The sequence below is a fragment of the Cordyceps javanica genome, chromosome 7, assembly GCF_051103115.1.
Source record: "Cordyceps javanica chromosome 7, complete sequence".
Lineage (NCBI taxonomy): Eukaryota > Fungi > Ascomycota > Sordariomycetes > Hypocreales > Cordycipitaceae > Cordyceps > Cordyceps javanica.
The window spans coordinates 798,906-821,866 of NC_139301.1; the positions used below are offsets into that span (position 1 = coordinate 798,906).

At 55.9% G+C, this 22,961-nt stretch overlaps 7 protein-coding genes across 7 annotated transcripts; 4 read left to right on the forward strand and 3 right to left on the reverse strand.

The window, feature by feature from the left end:
• Positions 1-1,270: 1,270 nt before the first annotated feature.
• Positions 1,271-2,445, reverse strand: V2A60_009762 (uncharacterized protein; the record flags this gene model as incomplete). Its single annotated transcript, XM_083261026.1, has 2 exons — positions 1,271-1,517; positions 1,868-2,445. The coding sequence occupies 2 exons, from the start codon at positions 2,443-2,445 to the stop codon at positions 1,271-1,273; spliced, it is 825 nt and encodes a 274-aa protein (XP_083117152.1).
• A 629-nt stretch (positions 2,446-3,074) lies between these two features.
• Positions 3,075-4,523, forward strand: V2A60_009763 (alpha/beta fold hydrolase; the record flags this gene model as incomplete). The annotated part of the gene is made up of 2 exons (XM_083261027.1): positions 3,075-3,384; positions 3,445-4,523. 2 exons carry the CDS (start codon positions 3,075-3,077, stop codon positions 4,521-4,523), a joined length of 1,389 nt encoding a protein of 462 aa, XP_083117153.1.
• Positions 4,524-7,903: 3,380 nt separating this feature from the next.
• V2A60_009764 (histone deacetylation protein Rxt3-domain-containing protein) lies at positions 7,904-11,090 on the forward strand (the record flags this gene model as incomplete). The annotated part of the gene is made up of 2 exons (XM_083261028.1): positions 7,904-9,684; positions 9,752-11,090. The coding sequence occupies 2 exons, from the start codon at positions 7,904-7,906 to the stop codon at positions 11,088-11,090; spliced, it is 3,120 nt and encodes a 1,039-aa protein (XP_083117154.1).
• Positions 11,091-11,771: 681 nt separating this feature from the next.
• V2A60_009765 (succinate dehydrogenase assembly factor 4) lies at positions 11,772-12,254 on the reverse strand (the record flags this gene model as incomplete). Its single annotated transcript, XM_083261029.1, has 1 exon — positions 11,772-12,254. The coding sequence occupies one exon, from the start codon at positions 12,252-12,254 to the stop codon at positions 11,772-11,774; it is 483 nt and encodes a 160-aa protein (XP_083117155.1).
• Positions 12,255-15,482: 3,228 nt separating this feature from the next.
• Positions 15,483-17,266, forward strand: V2A60_009766 (phosphate transporter; the record flags this gene model as incomplete). Its single annotated transcript, XM_083261030.1, has 2 exons — positions 15,483-16,077; positions 16,134-17,266. The coding sequence occupies 2 exons, from the start codon at positions 15,483-15,485 to the stop codon at positions 17,264-17,266; spliced, it is 1,728 nt and encodes a 575-aa protein (XP_083117156.1).
• Positions 17,267-18,116: 850 nt separating this feature from the next.
• V2A60_009767 (inorganic pyrophosphatase) lies at positions 18,117-19,425 on the forward strand (the record flags this gene model as incomplete). The annotated part of the gene is made up of 6 exons (XM_083261031.1): positions 18,117-18,251; positions 18,324-18,483; positions 18,538-18,785; positions 18,843-18,909; positions 18,970-19,031; positions 19,093-19,425. 6 exons carry the CDS (start codon positions 18,117-18,119, stop codon positions 19,423-19,425), a joined length of 1,005 nt encoding a protein of 334 aa, XP_083117157.1.
• Positions 19,426-19,721: 296 nt separating this feature from the next.
• Positions 19,722-21,480, reverse strand: V2A60_009768 (major facilitator superfamily domain-containing protein; the record flags this gene model as incomplete). Its single annotated transcript, XM_083261032.1, has 3 exons — positions 19,722-20,622; positions 20,740-21,123; positions 21,236-21,480. 3 exons carry the CDS (start codon positions 21,478-21,480, stop codon positions 19,722-19,724), a joined length of 1,530 nt encoding a protein of 509 aa, XP_083117158.1.
• Positions 21,481-22,961: the final 1,481 nt, after the last annotated feature.

Consider the following 22,961-nt stretch of genomic DNA (forward strand, 5'->3'; position numbering starts at 1 on the left):
CAGTGAGGCATTATTCCTGCTGGCTTTTTGAGGGGGGGAGGCCTAGATTCATGGCATCATCAGCCGCGCTTGTGCGGCATCATTGTAGCTCGTCTGACGCCTTTTCGTTCAGCGTCTTGACTCCTGGATCAAGTCGACGTCCTCTCTGCATATGAGCCGTGGGGGTCGTCGGTGTACAAGCATCTACCGATCTGCAGAAGAGGGGGTGGGACGAGGGTCCTCTCTCTGGTCGCGGCAATGACCTCAGGGCTCTTGGTGACTGTACGAGCTATTGCCGAGCTTTTCGTTCCTCGCTCGTCTCGGCCATTCGCGGCCCGAAAAGAGTACTCAGTGCTGCCTACCGACCTTGCCGGTCAACCCTGAACACGAGAACCGCATGCAAGGCACGCCTCTTGTTGGTGATGAGGTTGCCACCGTCAGACCCGTACATGCTCTCCTCCCTAAGCATGGCCCTGCTGGGATACTTGCGCGTATTATGGTATGGTGTGGTTAGTGGTTAAAGAAACGGCGCCGCTGTGATCTGCATCGTCAGGCATGGCGGCGGCGGGCACCCCATCACACCGTTGTCTTTGTTTGACCTGCAAGGGTGAATTCTCGTCACAAGCACAAATATAGGGCTGATATACCAGATAAAAACTTGAGCCCTTTTTTTTTTGCTCTTCGGGCCAGAAATCCTGTGTCGTCAGAACACGTGAATTTACGCTCAAGGCCGATCCATAGCAGCGACTTGTCTCAGGCCCGGTCTCGAATCCTTCACGACCAGGTTTTGGCTATTCGTGTTACGTGACACCTCGCTTTTTTTTTGTGCGAATACTTTTGGGGGCGTGCAAGTAGCCACCGGCAAGTACCGGTGGACAGATGGTTCATCATGCGAGTTGGCTAATGCCCTCTTTTCCTGCGACGGCCGAAATGGCAGCAATTCAGGAGTCGCGTCCAAATCCTTGAGTCGCAAAGGTGGAGGCGCAGCAGTCTATTTTTCTTTCTTCAAGAGAAAATAACCGTTTACCCAGTATTCGAGGAAAAGGTCGGGAGATTGATTAGCGGGTACAGTAACATTTATTAATACGACCAGGCATATTCGGTGCCATCGGGCTGCGGAGCTAATTTGCCAACGCCTCGTTGTTGCTGTGCGGTCGGGCCTTTGCCTTGTTAATATGCATACTAATAGTGATGTGCGAGCACCTCAGCGTGTGTATATATTGGCATTTTGGATTTTTTTGGAACAAGAAACTCCCGGTCGATTTCTTGCGTGCCCCATTCGTCGAGTCCACTACTGCTTCTTCTTGCTGCCTGTCGGGTCGCCACCGCCCGCAACCACCATGCCGTTCGGGAGTACCTCTTCCGTCCTTCGAACATGAGCCAGGATGAATGGGTACGCAATGTCGCACGCAAACGTGGGTACCATGATGATGTAGGATAGCGGGTGGAAAATGAAGCCGTGAGGCTCGGGCCAGTACCACCAGAGCAGACCGCAAGTTACCGGCAGGCCCATGACTGTGCCAGCAAAGCGACAGAACCTAGAATGTTGGCGAGACAATGTCAGTTTTGACCCCCACGTCATTTTTTCTTGAATTATTGGGATTGTATTTGGGAATACCGCCACTCCAGTTTTACCGACACATCGGTACCTCCAAGTAGACCCTGTCTGTTGGCCGTCAAGGGTACGCTGCGCCTCGTAAGGACGAGGTGAGACCTCCCTCGGCGCACAGTGCGAACATGACCTTGTTCAATCCACGCCCTCAACGACGCAAGCGGCTTGCGTATATTTAATATACTGAGTACGCGGACACATACCCATGTACACACCACGGCTGTCGGGGGGAGGTCGGGGGGAAGGACGCCGGGGACATCGGGGGGGGCGACTTACCAGATTGCGTAGCTCTGGCCGCCCGAGTGCCCGCGACTCAGGAGCATCGACACGCACGAGATGCTGAGGATCAACTGCGCCACGCCGGCGGACCACCACGCCAGCTCGGTGGTGTCCCGGGCCTCGAGACCGAACCAGGGCTTGCCGTCCTTGGGGCCGTGGCCCCTGTGCGGCACGGCGAGCCACCAGCGCGCGAAGACGTAGTTGGCGGCCAGGCCGGCGACGAAGACGAGGCCGAGGAGGCGCCCGACGTGGCGCGCCACCAGCGGCGACGCGGCGAACGAGTGCCGGGCCTGCGTGACAGTGACGTAGAGTACGGGCAGGTCGAACAGCAACCACAGCACGAAGCCGGCGAGCTCGATCGGCATCTCGGTCACGTAAAAGGCGAACACCATCTCCCACGACAGGTTGAGGCCCAGCGCGAGCAGCGGCATCGGCGTCGCGCGCGTCTGCAGCGCGCGCCGCGTCATGAGCACGTAGCACAGGATCCAGAAGCCCACGCCGGCGCTGAGGCACAGCGTCGACACGGGAATGAGCCACCGCGGCGCCGACGCTGGCGGAATGTCCGACGATCCCATCTCTAGAGGCTCCCTGGGTTTCCTTTTCTTTCCTTGCGTGGTAACTGACGACAAAGAGGGCCTCTGAAAAGCGGCTATGCGCAACGTCTGGCGTTCAGTTGGTGAGAGGTTGGCGTGGCTTTCGTTTCGACGTTTTGGTTTGCAGCTCGATAAACAATCCGAGCCTTGATCAGCTAAGCGGTTGAGGCCTGTGTTTCTTTTCTATCGGAGAAGTGACGGATGTAGTTGCTTTTTCCCCAATTGCTGAGTTCTGTTCGGTCGTACGGAGATCCGTTTGGTGCAGGCATTGCGGGTATCCATGCTCGGATATTGGCTCCGATCCCTGTAGGGTAGGGTGCACACAGCGGAAATATTGACAGAGGTTCCAAGTATGTGACGCCATTTGTAAAATTGCAATTCATGTCAGTACAGCCCATATCGAATCAATATTGAAGCGGGCATCAGGAGGTCCGCAAAATGCAAGTGCTCATGTTCACGGCAGAGTTCTTGTGTCGCCCAATAGACTGCTCGATGGATGGCTCAGTGGCCACCCACCTCGTCGCCTCACATTGGGCACTAAGCTGGCTAGCCCGAAACAACTGAACACGGCCCGTCCCCGCCGTCTCCTCAACATCAAACAGCTAGCCAAGATGACGACGAATGAGCCGTTGTTTGATGACCCTAGATTCAGTCGGGAATATCGCCTCCCCGAGAACACCGTCGAGGGACGGCCCGAGGCGTTGAAGATTACGTACGCGGATTATGGCTATCGCAACGAAGAGAACCCAGAAGAGGAGAACGTCTTCCTCTTCTTCCCTCCTCTATTAGGCAGCCGCTGGATGCACATTGCCAAGGATGACCTTGCCAAGAAACACAAAGTTCGCATCATCAACATTGAGAGGCCCGGGTACGGCGGCACGGATGAGGTTGAAGTGCAGGACAGGCTCCGGGTCTGGCAGTGTACGCTCGTGCCCTTGAACGCCGACAGACGCCTTTGCGCCGATTAACACTCTTTTGCAGGTGCCATACCGGCGCTCTTGGCTCACCTGGACATCAAGCACGTCTCGGTCGGCTGTCACAGCGCCGGCACCGTCTACGCGCTCGACTTCATCCTACACCACCCCCAGTTTCTGCATCCGGAGCGTCCCTACCTCGCTATCGCCGGGCCGTGGATCCCGCCCGCGCAGTCAGGCGTCATCTCCATGCGCCTCGCCCAGAGCATGCCCGCGGCCGTGATTAGCTGGTCCGAGACCTGGGCGCGCTTCATGAAGAGCACCGTCAACCCGGCCCTCGGCGCCGGCGCGTCCGCCGTATCGAGCCTCTTGGGCGTCGTCGCCCGCAGCGTCGGCGCAGCGGGCCAGGAGGAGGGGCAGCAGCAGCAGCAGCAGGATGAGGCGGTATCGGAGCCGACGACGGCGGACGGCGAGAGGGAGATGCGGCTGCGGCCGATGCTCCTGTCAAAGGCGTACAGCGAGAACCTGCAGGGGATGGGCGTCGACGCCGTGCTCATGATGGGCAAAGCGCCGCGGGCGGCGTCGGGAGGAGGAGGAGGAGGAGTCGCAGGCGGCGCCGGCTGGAGCGACTGGGGTGACTACGAGGCGTACGTGCCGCGGCTGGTCGAGGCACTGCGCGCGTCCGGGCGGCGACTGACCGTGGACGCGTTCCACGCCGAGACGGACTCCATGGTGGGCGACTACGGCGAGCAGGGGCCGACGTGGTTCGACGGCTGCTGGGCGGCAGAACGGTGCGGGGAGGGCGTCATCACGTACAAGACGAGCGGCGTCGAGGATGCCGATCACGACCTCGTGTGGAGTATCAAATTCGGGGTCCCGGAAACGGTCTTTACGAGAATTAGCTGCCGAGGGAAGCCGGATCAACGTCCGCAAGATGACGTGGTTGCGGACACTGAGAATGTGGCTGCCCAAACCGAGGATGCGGCTGCTGAATCAGACAACCTCGTTATTGTTGAACCAGAGAGTCCCGCCAAAGTAGGAAAGCCGGCTGGAGCAGAGAAGCTGGCTGAAGCAGAGACGTCGGCTGCCGCAGCGGAGAAGCCGGATGTTGTTGAAGCAGAGACTCCGACTGTTGACAGCAAGTAAAAGGAGACCTCTCCATCCCGGGCTGGTCACGCTGGGCTACCAGCGTTCAAATTACTTCTTTGCGTATATTGAGGGTACTAGTAAAGAGTGCGATAGAAAGCCGAAGGCGGAATCCATGGTCAATTTAGAGGATCTTTGATCGCATATGCTTGCGCTCACTCTTGCCGATGCTGATTACCGTTGCTCGTCTGAAGGGCGAGGCGGTGATTTGAATGCGATGCACTGTAGAATGGGCGTGTCCGATGTGATTGACCCATCGTAGCGGCTCGGATCGAGGCTTCATTAGAAGCTTGAGTGGGTTTGGATCCAGGTACCACCGTGCGTGATGCTCCCAGATCGGCCGTCGAGCGCATTGCCACTCTTCTCAGGCAATCGAAAGGAAGCTGGCTAAGCCGAGAATGAACATTCAGGGTACTATAAACAACACGCCTGTCCGATATGAAAGAGTGCTCCTCCGTTTCGCGAGAACGAGACAACTACTGTTTACGTCTCATCATTGAGGCGTAGGAATGCGTCGCACGGAACTCATTCATACGTCGCGGGGAGGGGCCAACTCCAACGGAAATGCAAGCCAACTCAATCTATATTTGCAAGAATAAGAGTGTTCATTTCGCGAGTGAATTATTGCACAGTCAAAGGTGTGGCAATGGTCGCGCGGTGTCCACTCTGCGTGTAAGTCAGTTGAGCTGTCTCTGGGCGTGAGACGGCGGCGTTTGAATAACGGTGATTGCAGATCTGTAGGTATTTCTTGCACAATGGGAGCCGGCTGGACGTAAAAAAATCGTGGCCTACTTTTGTCTACATCTATCTTGGGGACTTGTGATACGAGTTGTGGCTGCTTTTTGATGAGGTAGAAGTGAGAGAGCGCCCTGCCTCTGTGCGCCGGTTTGGAGGCCAATTTGAGGTGAAAAGCCGGCTCGAACAGCTCGCGGGATGAACTCTCCAAATACCGTGGCGAGTAATTGTTGTTTTTTCTCTCTCGTAAAAAAATGGGAGTGAAAACGGAGCATCGAGCGGCATTCCTCCGTGAAGGCGGGAACCGGCTATGACGTCTCACAAGTCTCACCACTGCGAGCCGCATATGCAGCGAAATGCGGGGGCGAGGGGGTTTTCGTGAAACGATTCAGCAGGGCCGGGGTAATGAGGCCGTGTAGCTCATAGCACACTGGTGATGTCTGCATTGGCATGACAAGATTGCTTTGTGGGGTTTTGATAGGGCGCATGTACTAAACAAGCCCGGCCCCAGATTGTCTGGCGATGGTGTTCGGGCAGCCTCGGGATGGCGCCGCCGTCCGTCAAAGTTGTGAATCAAGCCATCTCATCGGGCAGAGAATGTGCAGGATAACCGGACCTTTCGAGGTCGAGAGACTTGACCGGGCGGCTGTGGGCTAGGCCAGGAATAGCCGGACACCGGACAACATTCAACTTGCTCGGGAGTATCAGGGCTGGCCTGGCTTTGGATGCGTATTACAGAGTTTGCTGTTGTGGTTCGGTCGGACGAACGACCATGCAATGGAGCTGCATGTGCATTTGGCGTGACGCCCACCACCACCTCCCCCCGGAGCTGGGGAATGGACGAGGTGGAGCGGACCGAGCGCAGCTAGTGAAATGCCGAGCCGTCATGGTTTTTGTTCGATGAGATTTTGGCAGGTGGAAGGATCTGCGAGGGAGAAGGTAGGTTCGATTCAGCTGGATAGGTTTACAAGTATCAGTAGTAGCTAGATGGTAGCAGGTAGGTACCTAGGATGCTGCTAGGTAACTACTAAGCTGGTAGCTAACCTAGCAGCCTAGGCACGTAAGTACTACTCAGTAGTTCAGGTATCGATGCATGGATAAAGAGAGAGATGGAAGAATGGGTGACAAGATTCTTTTTGCTGCGCGATTTGATGCACCATTTCACCATTGACAAATATTCGTGGGAAAAGTACCGAGGCCTTGGCGTTGTGACAGCGTGGCATACCCTTTTGAATTTTTCTTCTTCTCCTCGTCGTTGCCCGCCGGGGTTTTTGTGTTGTCGATTTGATTTGGAGATTCCATCTTCGCGTGACCCTGCCGCGTGTCCAGAAGTTGTCTCACGCGGGCGGGCGGGTTTGTGTTCCCCAGGCTGTGGCGACTGCCCGCTAGTCTGCCTGGATTTTGGAGTCCCGCTGCCATACAACTTGTGGATATTGTTTTAATTAATTTAGTTGGCATTTTTTTCCCTTTGACCCTCGGCTTTATTTCTTTCTTCTTCTTCTTTTTTTTTTTTTACTTCTTTGGTACTGCGTTCTCAAGGAGCGATGATCCCCACATATTCCGAACAGCTTGAGCGGAGTCACCCAGCCAGTTTGAGCGGGGGAGGCGGCGCGTTGTGCATGTAGCGAAAAAAAAAAAAGAACACATGCCAATAAAGGTGTTTTGTAGTAATAAGACAACGACCAAGGTTACTGATGTTGAGTCCATTTTTTGAAAGAGAGAAAAAAAAAAGGCAAGCACACAGAAAAAATGTTCACCTCGTCAGTCTCCAAGATTTGACCTGACGTAGCCTCCTCCCTCTCCTCCCCTCCCCCCAGAAAAGCAACACACATGTTCGGGACAGGTTCGGGCCCAAGAGTGGATCCCGGTACAAGCTTTCCAGCGTCCGCAAGCCCTGCAAGTAGCCTTTTCCTGTCCCGGGGAGGAGGGCGGCCCCAGCTTCTGCCCAGCAGCTGCCCACTCACGGCTGCCCAAAGAAAAGACAGAGGAGGGCAATCATCGGGTCAGACAAGCCAGAAAAAAAAAGGCCCTTCTGCGCCGCCCTACGCTAAAAAGGAATCCGAGGACAAGGAAAAGAAAAAAAAAAAGACAAGACAAAAAAAAAACTCTTGCGCTCTCCCCCAAAGTCCCCTTCTTCTGCCGGCTTCCCCCCCCAAAAAAGACCCCGGCTGCCCGCCATTTGGAGTTCAGGCACCGCAACCCGCCTGGAACCAGCCCCAGCCACAACCCGTCACCGCAACTGCTGCATCTGCTTTGTACAAACATCAACGGCGCATCTTCATCACGCAAGCCTTCTCGCGCGCATCGACCCTTTTTCGCCTGCAAACTCAGCCGCGTCGCCGCCACAGTAAAATCACCTATCCTCCTCGTCCTCCCTCTTCCGCCGTCGCCGTCGCCGCTGCCGACGTCGCCGCCCGTCGTCGACGCCGAGTCTTTTGCCGATCGCCTGTCTCCCCCCCCGTCCCTGCGCTGCCCGCCGCGACGCCCTTCGTGCTCTGACAGCTCGAGCCTTGCTCGCCGCGACCGACTCCCGATCGATCCAGCCTTCCTCGACCTCGACCTCGACCTCGACCTCGACCTCCCCCCCCTTCTTGCCGCCCCCAACTCTGCCGCCCATCTCTGACGTGCCGGTGCTGGCCATTGCCATGCCGCCTCCCAACCAGACGCCTCCGCCGCATTTGGGGCAGCAACACCAACCACCGCCCCATCACCAGCACAGTCACAGCGCCGGCAGCTATGGACCGCCGCCGCCGCCGCCGCACCGGTCGCAGGTTGGTGTCGCGCCGCCGCCGCCCGGCTCTTTTGCCTCGGCCAGGGACCTGCCCGCCCTGAACTCGCTTGCGCGATCCTCACCAGCCGCCGGCAGCTCCATGTCGATATCGTCCATGCTGGGCGGCCCGCCCCCGGCCTCGCGCGACTCGCAGCCTCCTCCGCCCTCGCACTACTCTCCGCGCTCCGCGCCCCCGACCGCCTCGGCGCCTCAGTACGGCCCGTCCGTCCATGCATCGCCTCGCATGCACTCTGCCTCGTCCGACTTCAACCCCTTTCGACGGCCCCAGACCCCCGACCACCAGCGAAACTACGACCCGCGCGGCAGCGCAGCCCCGTCGCCCCGAGGCCCCTACGCCACCACCCCCGATGTCCAGAGATACGGCACGCCTCAGTCCTACCATGTCAGGCATCCGTCCGCCCCTGCCGAGTCCGGACGCGAGCCGGGCAGGATGTCGGCCGGGCCGCCCAGCACGCCAGGCGGCCAGCCGAAGCCGTTTGGCAGCCTTCCCAGACCCATCGATCTGGCGCGCGCGCCGCAAGAGGAGCATTACCCCCGACGCGACGACGCTCGCCACGGCGCAGACTATCTGGACCGCACCACGCAGCGACATTATCCTTTTGACGACCGGTACCGGTTGGAGCGAGACAGGCAGCCCGGGCCCGACCAGCGAGAGCGCGATGCGAGGGAGCTTGCATACGCTGGTGGAGAACCGCGCCACGGCCCGCCAGAGCTCAACCCCCGAAACCAGCCATCCTACCCAAGACAGCCAGAGCCAGCCGATCGACGTGAACCGCCTCGAGAACAACACTGGTCTCGTCAGGGACCCGATCACAATTATCGTGCTCCCATGGACCATCAGCGCGGCCATCCCGAATACCCCCCCGCTTCCGGCCCCTACCCGCCCCATGGCTCTGCTTACCAAACGGCGCCGCCCACGCAGCACCAGGATCGCTACGCACCCACCTCGCACCCGCATCCCCAAACCTCTGCCACTGGCCCCTCATCGCAGCAGCCCTACGATCCCGCCGACCGAGCTTCTATGGAGCGCCTGCACTCTGGCGGTGGCGCTCGTCCTCGTGAGGACCAGCAGCAGCAACAGCAGCAGCAGCAACAACAACAACCACAACAACAACAACAACAACAGCCACAACAACAACAACCACAACCACAACCACAACCTCCGACGGCGTATCACAATCCTGCGCAGGGCCCCGCGCCGTACGAACCTCCCCGCCAGAGAAACGGAGATGAACACACTGGCCAAATCCATCAGCGCAACCTTTTAGGCGTACAAGAGATGAACCGCAAGGGGCGTCTGTCACCCCTCCCCCAAGCCGTGCAGGGCGCCCAGCCACAACAGCCGGGTCCCGCCGGCGAGCCGGGCATCAAGAGTGAATTCGGACGCATGTTTGCTGGCATTGGCAGTGGGGTGGGCAACATGGGCGCGTCTAGCCCTGTTACCTCTGCGGCCAGCGGGCAAGCCGGTCCCGGTGCCGCAGCCAAGGACGACGATGCCTCGGCTGCAGACGGCATCAAGAAGCCACGAAGAAGAAAGCTCAAAGATGAAGTCGACAAACCAGACGACGAGAGCTCCGGACGACGTACTCCTGTTGGGCGTGGCGCTAAGCGCGTCAAAGGCCACCACCACCATCAGTATGGTTTACTTCTGTTTCATGACATCACTTTTCTGGATCTACTGCTGACGTTTATTTAACCCTAGTCATCATCACCACCATCATCACGCCCCCGATTCGGTATCCTCACCCTTGGTCGGGATAACGCCACTCAAGAGCGGCAAGTCCAACACTCCGACGACCGAGAATGCGACCGACAAGAACGCGACTGGAGCGCACCATCACCATCATCATCATCAACCCGGCCGGCCTGCGCAGAGTTCCACACCCCAGCCCAAGCCCGCTGAAGTACAAGCACCTGTTATTCCGCCCAAGACCAAGACGATTGTAACTTCCAAGGCTGTCCTGGATTCCATATCGCACAAACCTCGACATCATCTCGGAGATTTTGTTTATGAGACGGAGATTAGGACTGGCCGCCTTGTACCCAGAACCTCAACAAACCGCGGATTCTCCTCAACACCCAAGCCCCTCCCGCTGGAACGCATCAAGGGCAAGGAGAATAGCATATTGACCATCAAGGTTCCCCGAGTGCACCTCATGCCTGTCGCGAGGGAGGAGATCACCTCGAGAGCGTTCCTGTGGGGAACTGACGTGTACACGGACGACTCTGATGTTGTTGCGGCTTGCATCCATGCTGGGTGGATTATGGGAGAATGGACCGAAGACGTTGATACCGCCATGCTTAGTTTGGATAGGACGGATGGCGCCAAGGAATCCAAGAAGCCGAAACCAGCTACGGAGCTCACCTCTGAAGGTGTGATTGCGTCGGTCCCCAAATCCGGCCCGATGCCGATTCCAGCAAACCGAGACTTGCACATCAATGTCCTCATCGTGCCGCGCCTCGTCAAATACGGGGGCTGCACGAGATATGGCCTCACCAGCCGCGAGTTTGGCGGCGACTTTGGCAGCCGCCACGCCGTGCACGACGGGGTCAGCTACATGATCCAGAGCATCCGATGGGTCGCCAACGGCGGCCAGTCGCAGGCGCGTCTGCGTGGCCAGGCCCGTCGTGACCGCATGCGCAAGGCCATGATCGAGGTCAATGCCAGCTTGGGCAACATTGGCGGCGGCCAGCAGCAACGCGCGCTCGAACACGAACGCAATAGCAAGGTGCGCGGGGACATCCCCGGCAGCTGGTGGAAGCAGACGGAGGAAGGCAGCGGCGGCGGAGCAAGAGAAGGCGAAGCCGGCGGAGAGAAGAACGGCACCGACACCCATGATGCTTCGCCGCCGCCTCAGCTGCCGTCCGGGGGCGAGGGTGACAAGGAGAATCATGCCACCGCTGCTCATGCCACGGCTGCCGACGGTACCGCTGCCAAGCCCAAGGAAGTTCTTGTCGACATGGACGTGGACATGGCCGAGGGCGAGGATAGTCACAGCAGATCCAAGGACGCAGACACAAAGGGTCAAGTGGCAGTATAGACGGGTCGGCAGCATTTCTTTTTGGGGGGAAACCATGTACCAACACTTTTTTGTTTGCTTTTGCGAGTTGAAAGGGGAAGCATCTCTCCTGCGACCCTTTTGAACCTCTCAAACGATTATCACTATTATTATTATTATTGCTATGATGTTTTATCTCCATTCCCCTCCTCCCTTCCTATACGATGGCGGGAGAGCGGGGGCGATGGAATAAACAAAGGGGATCCTCTCTCTTCTTGTCTTTTATTTTATTTTCTCTTCTATTTTGCGTTTGGCAAACAGCACATTTCTCAGGCAAGATTTGAAAGGGGTAGAAAAAAAATAAGGAAGAGAGAGAGAGAGGGAGGGAGGGAGGGGGAATATCTGGGGTGAGGATTTCTTGTCTTTTTTTTGTTCTCTTCTTTGCCTTTTCTTCAATTGATACCAAAGCGGAACGCATATATGGACGTATATATAGTACAGAGAAAAAAAAATCAGAAGAAAAACAGAACCAAACTTGATTTATATTTATTGTACATGTCGCGACTGCATCGGTGTGCAAGAGTCTTGCGTGTTATACATATGACCTTTTGGGAATCCCGTAGTAGGTCATACCCCAAAAGTGCATTTCGGAATGTCGAGGCGTCGTATGCGCACCTCCCTTGTAGTTAACCCCCCCCTCCTTTTCCCCAACAACCAACCCCTCTAAAAGTCCGTCACCTTTCCGTTGTAGCTCCAGTCGCCCTCGCTGCCCCAGCGCAGCGGCTCGTTCTTGGGCCCTCCGACCTCGCCGGTGCGCGGGTTCTTGTCGCCGTCAAACTCGGGCCGCGCGCCGCGGTACAGGCCGCCGCCCTCGTTGAGTTCGGAACCGGCAGCGCTGGTCGTCGTCGTCGTCGTCGTCGGTGTAGACGTTGTGTCGGCGGCGGCTGCTTCGGCGGCTTCGGCTTCGGCGACCCCTACGGGTTGAAAGGCAGAGGACACGGCGGCTTCACGCTGCAGGCGCTCAAATTCGGCCTGCTCCTTGGCGGGCAGCTTGGGAGGGCCCGGGGCCGCGCCAAAGCTCGAGGCCTGGCGGCGAGCAGCGGCGGCGACGACGACAGTGGAGACGGAGACGGGGACCGACCGAGAGCAAACGAGGCGCGAGGTTGCTGCACGCGTAAGAGGGATTCGTGTGAGCATCATGGTCATAGGTGTGGCTTGCTGTGAGATGGCTGGTGATGTTTGGTCTTGGGATGGTGGTGGTGGCGGTGGTGGTGGCGGCGAGACTCGGGACTCGGCATTGGCGACGTGGTTGATGTTCAACTGTTTTTAGTGGGGCCGTGGCCGTCTCACACATTCGGACAGTTGGGTTGGATAATAAAAGCGCTTTGGAATTATGAACAATAATTTTTCTTCTTAGTTTGGTTGAAGTTGCAAATATTGTGAACAATTGTATTTTTTACCCTTCTGAAAGAAGCATGTTTGCCGATGCAAAAACAACACGACGCCTACAGACCGTTTTCCCGTTTCGCGCACTTGCATAGAATCACAAACACCAAGGACATCGCAACTCCAAAAAAAAAACAAAAGAAATAAGAAAAAAAAACGACGAGGCAAGGAGCGTTATGGCATGAATTATTCGCCAAAGCAGCATCGGTTTGACTTGATCAAATTCGGCAAGGCTTCTTGCAGCGCAGCTTGGGCAGAAACCGGGGCGGGACAAGTTTGTTCTTCAAGCGAGCAGGTGGCGGGACTAGACGCCTCCTTGTTCATCGAAGAATTGCATCTTTGAATTGAAATACGAGCTGCGGCTCGTTGTGAAGAAAGGGACAAAGTCGGGGATCGTGAAAGAAATGAACGAAACAGTAGATGATACCAACAAGGGGAAACAGGACAAGTCTGCCCGTCATTCCCTTCAAAGCCAACCAACATCAACCCCCCGCGGCCTAGAATCTTACTTCAACTACTCGTATGTACAGAGGCGTAGCAGAGGCGCTCGGGGACCTCAGCATGTGCTTTTGGCACAATCGACCCCGTCCGTCCTGCCCGCGCGAATGAACAAGACCAGTACAGGCGGAATATCTCTGAACGCCGGTCCCTGCTCGAGAGAAGAAAACCATCTTCTTGCTGAGAGGCGAGAACGACCCCAGAAACCCGGGACACTAGCGCAATTGCTGGTGCCAAACGATTCACGATAATCGGGATGCCTGGACAAGGTTCTGGTCAATCAGATCGTGGTGCTCTGCGAGTTTTCACCCATGTTCCCTGCCGTGGTTACATTGGCGCCTACGCGTGTTTCATTCACGAGAGACAACAAGATTTCGAGAGCAACGTTTCAAGCCATTTGAGAGGTACTTCTTCACACTACCTGTATTAACACTAGGTGGCGTTTTGCTTTCGTTTCATTCTTGCTGGGCCTCTGCCGCATTAATCTTCCACGAACTGGGATTTCCCCCCCATTACTGTCTACTTCTGATTAGGCTGCTAACCCGACTATTGTGAGAAAGATGCCACGGATAGATACAAATATGTATAATATACGGTTTTCATCTTTCTGACAGAATATATCCCATTTGTTCTGTATGCTTTGGAGGAAGAACCACCGAAATGAGAAAGGAAGAGGGAAACAGAGGGTCGTCCCGGAACGCTGCTCGGCACGATCCGCGAGAGCCGAGACATTTGGGGTTGGGGGCAAGTCCTTAACTCGACTGTTTCTATAGTTTGACCTTTAGCTAGTGCAAAGCTTAACATTGCCCATCGCCCTTTTTCAAAACGACGGGGGGGGGGGGAATCCAAGCCACTGGCCAAGTGTGGCTGGGAGACGTACCGCATGGCGGCGCGCCTGCGTATGGCGGCGACTCGTGCCACAAAGTCTGCGACTTGTAAAGTATCATACACTTGGGACGAATTATGCGATGCGAGGGTGCTGGCCCCCTATGTGGTTATAAATAACGATCCGGACTCCTCAGCTGGGCCACACGTGCGCAGTTGCTCGCTCATGAGTTGATCGTTCCGACGCCGCGGACTGCCCTAAGTGCTTTTGGTCTCCTGTTCCTGTTTGAAAACTATACAACATTGCGATGAGGAAAACCCACCAGTGGAACAGGCAGCCGCTTTCGTACATCCTCGGCCGGGGGAAGAGGGCCATGTACACTAATCTGCGCTTCTTCCATGCTTTACTATCGGTAGTTTTCGTAGGTTTTTGATTCTTCATCATCCATCACTTTGTATGTTTTATCGGGATATACGGAGTTGGCAGCTCGTTTAGACTCATACGAGGTAGGGCGACTACCCAGGTACGATACGGGGGGGGGGCCCGTCAATACAAGCTTGACTCGCGATGGTCGATCTTTGCCTCTTGCCGGAAGAAATAATGTTGGGTTGCTATATGAGCAAGAAAGAAAAAATCAACAAAAGAAAATTGACAGAAAGCTATGGATAAAAAGTAAAATTAAACGGCTCAGTGCAATGCAAGTGGCTTAAGCAAGGAAGAACAAAGGAGACGAAGGAATTAAAAAAATAAGAGTTGGCCAAGAGTACGCCATTAATGCATCATTCTTTTGCATGAATCTATACGGCCATTACTCAACATGCCTAATTTCGTTCATTCAGTTCTCTACTGGTGGTGTTGAGAAATTGCTTGGAGACCTGAGTCGATGCCGAAACGGAACACAGTCGCGACAAGACGCCCCCATCCACATCCCCCCCCCCCCCCCGGTCTCCTCTATCGGATCCCCCCTGTAGCAAATCACTCCTTTCGAATCTGAAGCCGATCCCGCCGTAGACAAGACGGTGTCACGCATGGTCGAATCAGAAGCGTGTATGGGCACACTGGCGCAGACGTGGGCTGTTGGTTCGTTCGGACCCCTGCCGAGGGAGACCACAATTCTGCGACGAAACTATTGGGCCGCGCCCGTTGCCTCGTTCCCTATACAGGCCTGTTCCTTGACGTATAACGGGCTGTGCTTTACAAAACCGCCTCAGTTTCCAACATGTAGCCTTGGCTGCGTATTATACCTCTACGATTATGCTCTCCCGCCCCTGGTCCCCGAAGTTTCCCCCCCTCCCCCCCCCTCAAACCTGATCAACGGCCTCCCGCCTAGCTGAGGCGGCCTGGTGCGCCACAATGTTGCAGTCATGGACGGAAACGCGGCGTGGGCTTCCGAACTAGTAAATTCTTAAATCCTGCTGCTGCCCACTCTCATCGCATCACCCATGCCTGTACTTGGGTTCTCTCTCCTACCGAGTGAAGGCACATCTATATACCCTGACGATCCTCCACATGATGTGGGGATTGCTTACTCTGCTAACGTAGTACATCTTGTCGGAGCCATGTACTCCTACTTGTCTCACTCCTTGCCGACTGATTAAACTCATCACTGCCGTGCTGCCGGTGGCCTCTTGCCATCCGCACACAGAGCAGACTTTCGCCGGAAAATGGCTGCCTTGTCGGCGTACAACTCCATCTTCATCCTGACGGCAATATTCGCATGCCTCGAGGCGTGGAACATTGGAGCCAACGATGTCGCCAACTCCTTCGCCAGCTCAGTGTCCTCGCGGTCGCTGACCCTCAAGCAAGCCATGGTGGTGGCGGCCCTTTGCGAGTTCGGCGGTAGTGTCTCGGTTGGTGACAGGGTCAGCGATACCCTTCGTACCAAGATCATCGACCCGCACAACTTTGACGCCGCGCCGCAGGTGCTCCTCCTGGCCATGATGTGCACCATCATGGCCTCGTCTGTGTTCCTGACTATAGCGACCCGGTACGGGATGCCCGTTTCTACCACGCATAGCGCCATAGGCGGCATGATTGGCGCGGCCGCAGCCTCAATTGGCATCGACAAGGTCAACTGGGGAATTCAGGGTGCTTCTCAGGTCTTTCTTGCCTGGGTGATTGCCCCGGGCCTTGCCGGGGTCATTGGAGCCGCAGTCTTCTTCTTCACGAAACGAGTCATTCTGATGAGTCGAAACCCGGTCCGTCGAGCGTTTTGGAGTATCCCATTCTTCAGCTTCCTCACCTTTGGATCTGTGACGAGTAGGTGGCCTGCCTGACCGGGGACGGCGTGTCTGACATGGTACTAACTAATGCAGTGATGATTGCCTGGAAAGGCCTTCACGACGTCGATATGACAACCATGATGGTGCTCATCATCATTTTTTCTACTGCCAGCGGTGGTGCACTGATACACGCCACCTTTGTGATGCCATATATGTGGGTGCGCATCATTCGACAAGACTGGACACTCAGATGGTATCATGCTCTCCTGGGGCCGTTGCTACTCAAACGCGGCGCCCCTCCACCGACACCCAGCGGTTTCGTGAAGCCTGTAATCAAGAATTATTATCGTGGCCATTTGACTCGGGAGGAGCTGGCATACGTCCGCGCATCGGAGGAACTGTTGCAATCAGTGCAGATGCACGGTGCTAATGGGCCATCCGAGCTGAACAAGGACGACGAGTTTGAGCTCCTACCACCGCCAGCCCGCGAGCCGCCGATCGAGGCACGGCCGCAGTCTCCCGGAACCAACAGTCTCATCCCGCCTCGGCCGCAAGGTAGCTGGAACAGCTTCCCGGTGCTGACCTGGCGCATCAACCGCATTCTGCTGAGCGGGATCGAGAAGGACGTCATCCACATGCAGAAACGCACCGCCGTGCTCAACTGGGACCTGGAATACATGCACTCCCGCGCCCCGCGCTTCGACAACCGCGCCGAGTACATGTTTTCGGCGCTGCAGATCCTGACGGCGGCGGCGGCATCCTTCACGCACGGCGCAAACGACGTCTCCAACGCCGTGGCGCCCTTGTCCACGGCCCTTGACGTCTGGTCCAGCGGCGTCGTCAACGACGACGTCGACGTGCCCATCTGGGTGCTCTGCTTCGGCGGCGGCGCCATCGTGCTCGGCCTGCTGACCTTTGGCTACCACGTCATGCGCACGCTGGGGAACCGACTGACGCTGATCTCCCCCACGCGCGGCTTCTGCATGGAGCTGGCGACGGCCATCACGGTCATCATTGCAACCCGGCTGCAGCTTCCAGTGTCCACGACGCAGTGCATCACCGGCGCCACGGTCGGCGTCGGGCTGGCCAACGGGGACTGGCGCTGCATCAACCCGAAGCTGGTCGGGTGGATTTACATGGGTTGGATTATTACGCTCCCCGTCACGGGCCTGATGGCGGGAGGCTTGATGGGATTAATCATAAACGCCCCGAGATGGGCCTCATGAAAGCTATACGCTTGGATGGATGACAGTATATATGACGATGCAGTACATACAAACTATAAAATGAACGATATTGAGTCATTAGAAATGTACAGGACCTGACCTGCGAAGCGCTACCATCTTGAGGCCGCTCGCGCAGACCAACGTGGACGCAGATACCGAGAACAGCAAAAGCAATAATTACCTAGATTCTTTGGCAGCACAATGCCAAGAAATGAATACCAAGACGCATCATCTGCAGTATTTCAGCCGCAGCAGAAGAGTTCCACCATGGCTATTTGACCTTGCTTATCTGTGTATATAGTTCCCGACAAAACTATTGCCCACGTGCCGTCACATCTCAGCCCCGTTGGATCAGCAGCTAGGCCAGGCCTTTTTTAAGCATACCGAACAGCTAAGAAGAGCCACTGGTGGCGTTCGCACGGGTACCTGGTGGATGGCGCTAGGAGAGGAGGCTATATAAGCCATCGAGAGGCAGCTCAAACCCCAAGGCCATTCTCGACACCGACGCTGAAAACGTACCAGTAGTCCCTTGGCATGATTAAAATGCAGTCACCATTTTCCAGCCCCGTTCTTGCCCCTTGGTACCAATCAATGCGGTAAAGCAAATGAGAGATGCTCACGGAAACTCTGCTGTCCGTATAATACCATCTCTCTGTAAGCAGCATTTTCCGCCGCAACCTGGATAGGCCGAGCCGGTGGGGATCCAGACAGAGACTCCGTGCAGAGAGATGCATGCACCCCTCAATGCCAAGAAATTAGTTCCTGGACGAGTATTTTATTAGATCTCTGCTCTACGTGCTGTTGTCCTCTTGAATCCTATTTCTTTCATGTTCATAGCAAATACGTCAACATGCGCTCTTTCTTGCCTTTAATCTCCCTCGTGGCCGGCGTTGCTGCGGGTGGTTCCGATGCCAAGGAGGCCAATGCCAAGCCATTCGATCCCAGCTCTCTGAGTCTGAGGGAAGTTGGTGCGCGCAACACTTTGGTAACCTCTCCCAAAACTCTTTAAACTACAGTCATTTCATGAAAAAAAAAGCAAATGCTCATAGTGAAGTAGGATTGGCGTATTTGGCTGGAACAGGATGGCAACCCAATCTCGTTCTGGCACGACATTCCACTCTACCCGCAAGGAAATGTCTCCAACATAATCAACATGTATGTCGAAATTCCGCGATGGACAGATGCCAAGATCGAAACAAAGAGAAACGAGCCCCTGAGTAAGTTGCATCCACCTTGAGCTACTGGACCTGTGCTGACGGCGATTCCTCAAGACCCCATCTTTCACGATGACAAGAAGAAGAAGCCGCGATTTGTCTTTAGTGTTTGGCCGCAAAAGACCTACCCGTTCAATTATGGCTCCATTCCTCAGACATGGGAAGACTCAACTGTAGTCCATAACTTTACTGGCTATGTCGGCGACAACGACCCCATGGATATTTTTGACATTAGCTCGCTGGAGCCTGCTCATGTCGGACAGCTGAAGCAGGTCAAGGTTCTGGGTGGACTGGCAATGATTGATGTTTGTGTCACTCGGCATCATTTCAACATGTAGGCGAAGCTAACTCGAAGTCGTTAGGAAAACACGACTGACTGGAAAGTCCTCGCCATCGACGTCAAGGATCCGATTGCGTCCAAGGTTAACAGTCAGTTCAGACAAATCGAAAAGCGAACCTCTCGCAAGATGCGGCTAACCCAATTACAAGATGTTGATGATCTGGAAGTCTTCCGCCCTGGGAGCAAACAGGCATTCTATGACTGGTTTATTGTGAGTATTCGGGTCCTTTGTTTCATCAAGGTGAATATCATGTTCTAATCCTGCCGCAAAGTACTACAAAGTCATCAAGGGCTCTGGCAAGAACTTCATCTATGGCGGGAAATTCCAGGATCCGGATACCATGCTCGCGACTATCCGTGAGAGCAATGAGTTCTGGCTCAAACTCATGCGTGGCCAGACTCAAAAGGAGAAGATCAACCGCGACCAGACGTCGAACCCGCGTTGGTGCAAGACCTACGTCGCTTCGAGCAACACTACCACCAAGTTTAACCTTCCTGCGAAGAGCAATATTCTGCCTCCTGCCGCGCGTCCCGCTCAGTATGATCGCTGGTACTATCTTGACAAGGACTTTAATATTGCTCCAGGCCAGGTCATTGACGAGTAAAGGACCACCATACTGCACAAGGTGGCGGGAAATTACATGGATACAAGGAGCAACGCAGGTACAGACATCGTATAATGTAGAGTCAATGATAAGGAATTATTATGCCGTGTGAATAAGGACGAAAAGGCAAAAAGGCAACAAAGGTGAATTGACTAAAGGCTGTGGCCCACTGAGCCACGATGACCTGCTATTTTATACTGTTCCAATTATGATGCCAACGTGCTCATGCAGATCTGAACCAATGCGTGATATCTTCAAGCAAAATCAAGTAGAACGCCGCCATATGCAATCGTGATTTAGAGGTTCTCGTATTGAACTGTTTCATACTTACTCAAAGCACGGATGCGAGGTCCAAACCTGAAAAGCACCCATGGTATAGGAAGCAGGGCGACTGTGACAAATGCAAAGAGGCTGACCGCCCAGTCAACCCCTAGCTTGTCGTACATCTGGACGATGAAGAGGGGAAAGGCACCGGCGAATGCATAACGCGCGAGGCTGTTGGCGCTGGCCTGACTGGCGACGACGCTGCCGTGGTACGTGTCGGCGCCGTACTGCATAGCCGAGACGAATATGCAGAGGTTGCCCCAAGCAAAGGGCAGGATGGCCACCGCGGGGCTGGCCCAGGAGACGGAGCTCCGGGCCGTCCAGGCGTACCAGAACAGACCGACGGGCAGGCCCAGGCTGCCGACCATGGCGGGATAGAGACGGTGCTCCGGGGGCACCTTGCCGGGCGGGAAGTTGGGCATCTGCGGCCGGTACAGCTTCACGTCGCAGAGCAGGATGGTGCAGAGGCCGAGGATGCAGCCGATGGCGACGGAGAGGAAGACGAGGCCGGACTGCTCGATGCCGAAGTGGTACACGCGCCCAAACGTGTACGAGAGCCCCGCAAAGAAGCTGAACAGGATGCCAAAGTTGACCGACACGTAGAGGCAGAGAAACCCGGTGATGGGCTCGGTGAGCAGCATGTGCACCGGCCTGATCAGGCCCGTCTGGAGGAACGTGGTGACGCGCCTGAGGACCGGGGGCGACGGCGGCACGTCTTCGCCTCGCTCCTTGGCGATTCTGCGCTTCAGAGTGGCCGGAAACGTCTCCCAGGTCGTCAGCGTGAAGAGCAGGGTGAAGGCGGCGAAGAAGAGCAGAATCCACTGCGTCCAGCGCCAATCTTGGCGACTGACGGCGAACGATCCGAGGATGGGACTAAGTTGGTCGTTCTCGTTGGTCAGCAAACTTGGCTTACAGCTTGTCGGAGCTCAGGTTCGGCGGGTTTCAGAAAGGAGAAGAGAAAAAAAAAAGAAATAAAGAAATAAAACGTACGCAAAGCCCGGACCGAGAAACGGCATGAGCACGTAGACGGCAATCATGGGCCCGCGGCTCTTGGGCGCAAACGTCTCGACAATGGACCCGGAGCCGCTGGCGAGGGCGGGCGCCCAGCAGAAGCCGGCCATGAAGCGCAGGAAGCACAGGGCCCCAAAGCTGCGCGTCAGGCCGGCGCCGAGCGTGAACAGGGCGCCGAGCACGCTGGTGCCGATGTAGACGGGCTTGCGGCCCATGGTCTCGGACAGCGGCCCGCCGACGACGGGACCGAACCCGAGCGCGAAGCAGTACAGCGACAGCGGGAGCAGCGCGACGACGCGCGTGACGCGGAACTCGTCCATGATGGCCCTGGTCGCCGGGCTGATGATGGAGGTGCCGGCTGATCTGGTAAGAGGGAGAGAGAAAGAGAGAGATGGAGTGAGATTAGCAAAACTGCTTCCCCCCCCCGGGGCGCCGATTTCACAGACACAACAGGTCAGTAGTGATGGCAACTTACGAGACGAAGCCAAACGAGGATAGCATGACGATTAAATGCACCTTTTTCCAGTTGGGCCAGTTCATGGGGTTTCGGGGATCCCGGTCCCATTCCACGACCACCGCCTTGTCGACTTGCTTCTCGCTAGCATCCGAATGATCGTGGACTGCGTGTGCCTGGCCGATCGGAGCTTTTTTTGGGGCATTGCCTTTTTCTTGACTACGTGGAGGCACCGCTGTCGGTGGCGCCTGCTCTGCCGTCGACATTTTGGATGCGTCCTCGATTCGATTGACAACGGCTGAATCTCTCGGGTCAGCGTCTGGTTGGGGAAGCCGTGCGTTGGGAGTTGAGCCGTCGGTATGCGCAACCCAAATCGGAAACAGTTGAACGGCCTCTAAGAACGGACGCTTCACTATGTTGGTCGTTGATCACTACTTGTGGCAGCATCCGACCGTTGGGCCCACCTGCGTCCAAGATGGTATCAACAAAGCGTTGTCGTTTCTTGATGCGTCTATAATGTTGGGTGGTCCATGAGCGAGGGGAGCTGCAAGGTCTTTATATTAAAATATCCTAGACTTTTCCGTTTCCCGGGTTTCGGCCACCTGCCTTTACTAGCTTGCGGTGGCCCTCAACCTTAGTTTCCTGAGGCCTTGGGGGGTCAAGCTTACCAGTTACTGCTACTCCGTATATTACTAGTCCTGAGCCGTTGCGCAGGGCGCTACCAAGTATGCTAGGCGGGAGTAGGGCGGTCATATGCGGACATTTGAGACCGCGACTGGTGTGTTTCCGGGCGATATGAGGATTAGTGATCGGCGCGACAAGGGCGCGCGGGGGCGGCCCCACGAAGGTGAATAATGACCATAGACAAATTCGGCACCGAGTACACTGTGTGACTGTGATCCTTCCAAGCAATTTGCATCGGGCAGTCTTTTGTAAATTACTAAGCCTTTGTTTTTTTGTTTTTTTATTCCTCTGTGATATGGCGCCAGAGTTACGATTTGACGTGGTATCGCCTTTGCCGTGCAACGTCCGGGAACCGACACGAGATTGTTGCACTAGGATCGAGCGGGGGGGGGGGGGGGGGGCGCCGGGGGTTGAGCCGGGCTGTACGGACCGGCGCAGACAAAGTCGTTAACAAGACCGGGATAGGATAGCAGGGGAAAAAAAAAAAAAGACAAAAACGTCTGCGGAGACATGTCGCGTTCTTGCTGCGTACGATCGCTTCTGCCTCATCACCACTGTCGGTTTACCTCTCCGAGGACGCCCGCAGACAACGAATGTCACGCCCCGGGCAGTGAGAGAACTTTGCTGTCAAGCGACGGCAACTGGGGCGGGACGGGACAGACAGCCAGCACATGGTCTCAGACATGTTTACGTTACACTGCCAACTGCTACGCCCAAATTTCGCGGGATTCACCATTCAATGTCATCGCTCCGCCGGTCTCGGGGTTTGTGGTCCATGCTATTGTATGTTCCAGAGGGGGGGGAAGAATCTCGTGGTGGCGCAATCTAGCACCTGGAAATAAGGCGCGAACTGTGCATGGCTTTTAGTCGCTTCCGAGGGGAAAGGGCGCGAAGCATGTGGCTTTCAGCTCTTTATTTCCTGCCTAGGATGCATTAATAATGCAGCCCGTCTGTCAGCGTCCTAAAGCGGTGCAGCATCGGACAAGATGGCAATAGCGGCAATCACGGCTGGCAATCACGACCGGCAATCAGCTTCAACACACTAATTCTCTATGCGAGCAGC